Below are 1,975 nucleotides of genomic sequence, written 5' to 3'. Positions count from 1 at the left end.
TACGGCTGTGTGTATGTCTATGGTATATGTATTTCTTAGAGTGTGGGCTATACTTACTTGACAATTGTTCCCAGGATGTGTATTCAGGTGAAGTACGGCTGTGTGTATGTCCATAGTATATGTAGTTGTTAGAGTGTGGGCTATACTTACTTGACAACTGTTCCCAGGATGTGTATTCAGGTGAAGAACGGCTGTGTGTATGTGTAAAATATAGTCCATGTGTGTACGTGTACAAGAGATTGTTTACTGACATCCAATCATTTCTTAGTCACATTTTGTTCAAGCCTGTATCCGTATGTTGCGACGGAAACCCGATGCCTTTATCCCACAGAACCTGCATCTATATAGTTAATAGTTTACGTTATCTCCACTTTCAAGTCACTCAATAGTTCACTTCATCTCTATAGGATTAGTCACTCAGCAGTTTGCGTTATCTCCACTATCAGTCACTCAGTAGTCCACTTCATCTCTATAGGATTAGTCACTCAACAGTTTACGTTATCTCCACTATCAGTCACTCAGTAGTTCACTTCATCTCTATAGGATTAGTCACACAACAGTTTACGTTATCTCCACTATCAGTCACTCATCAGTTCACTTCATCTCTCTCTGCACAGGTGGACTGGAGCGGTCTCAGGCACCATCTGTGTGTTCATCCTACCCATCGGAGTGTGGTTGTCAGTGCAGAAGAGGAGAAACCAACTCACCAAGATGTCCTTTGTGGGTCACGGCGTCCTTGTACTGCTCGCTGTGATGAACTTCGTCGCTCAGTTTTTTGTATAGTATACCCTTAGGATCCGTGGTATATATGCATCTGGCTTTGAATTCGCAGGTGTATGTATGTATGTATGTGAGCTGCCTGGAGACGGCTGAATACACACATACATACACGTGACGGCGAGGGGTGTGTGTGCTTGGAAGGAGGTGGGATTTGTAGCTGTATCGGACAAGGGCGCCGGCGGATGCAAACGCCTCCAAATCTCATCCGACGTTTGAATTGATCTGCAAAGAGAAGACGTGAATTGAATAAAGATAGTTGTGTTGAATAAAAAATGTTTGATTTCGATAAAAACAGGTGTGTTGTATTGAATAAATGTATTTCGCTGTTGTGAAGAAGAATGGTGTTCAGTTGAAATGTGGTACATATATATCGTTTGTATCAAGAGACCTAAATATATCCCTTGGTTTGAATGATCGGCAAGAGGACATATAAGAAACAATTGAAATAACTATAGTTGATTTCGGTGGGAATCGGACACGAACATTGGGCCCTTGCGCTATACTGCGTGTACTGTTCTTAGCAGACACACTCCTTCTCACTAAACGGGACACCGTGATCAAGTCTCACTTAAATATGTCGATATCACTTCTGTATAGCATTGTATTTCACACAAGTGTAGTTTTGATTCGTTTGGTGTGAGTCTCACTTGAATAGTTGTACTTCTGTAAAGCGTTGTATTTCACACACATGTAGTTTCGAATCATTTAGTGTGAGTTTCACTTAAAAAGTCGATGTCACTTCTGTAAAGCATTGTATTTCACATAAGTGTGGTTTTGATTCGTTTGGTGTGAGGCAGTATACACCATGGCACCTGCGGATATTTTTCTGGGACCGGGCAGGGTCACATGACACCTGCCGATTACGGTAGGTTCCAGTCAAGTGACCTAAAACACTTGCACCAAGCTTTAGGACATTTCTTTATTAAGGCTATGGCTGAGTCAGTGCCAGTAGGTGCTTCGTACTGCAACACAACTCAGATGGTCAATTTTGTACAAACATAAAACTAATAAGATTACTGAAACAATTTGAATGTTTTGTTTTATTTTAAAATATGTAGTGAGTTTTAGGTACGCTCGAACTCAGATCAATGAAACCGTCGCCATCCTGTTTAGTCCCCTCAGCCGGGTTTTATTTTCATTTCTACGTCTCTCCCTCACTCACTCACTCACACACACATACTTACGTATACACAAA

At 41.4% G+C, this 1,975-nt stretch overlaps 1 protein-coding gene across 1 annotated transcript in view; it reads left to right on the top strand.

Moving 5' to 3' along the window:
* SARC_12191 (hypothetical protein) overlaps positions 1 to 1,068 on the top strand; it is a gene marked incomplete at its 5' end in the record, with an annotated part of 6,866 nt that extends 5,798 nt beyond the window's left edge. The window contains one exon of the mRNA XM_014293707.1: positions 618 to 1,068. Within this exon, the coding sequence (XP_014149182.1) occupies positions 618 to 783 (166 nt within the window). The 3' untranslated portion in view covers positions 784 to 1,068. The remainder of the gene's footprint in view (positions 1 to 617) is intronic.
* Between the last annotated feature and the right edge of the window lie 907 nt (positions 1,069 to 1,975).

Source organism: Sphaeroforma arctica, assembly GCF_001186125.1.
Source record: "Sphaeroforma arctica JP610 unplaced genomic scaffold supercont1.2131, whole genome shotgun sequence".
Classification (NCBI taxonomy): Eukaryota; class Ichthyosporea; order Ichthyophonida; genus Sphaeroforma; species Sphaeroforma arctica.
This window is presented reverse-complemented; position numbering and strand designations above follow the sequence as displayed.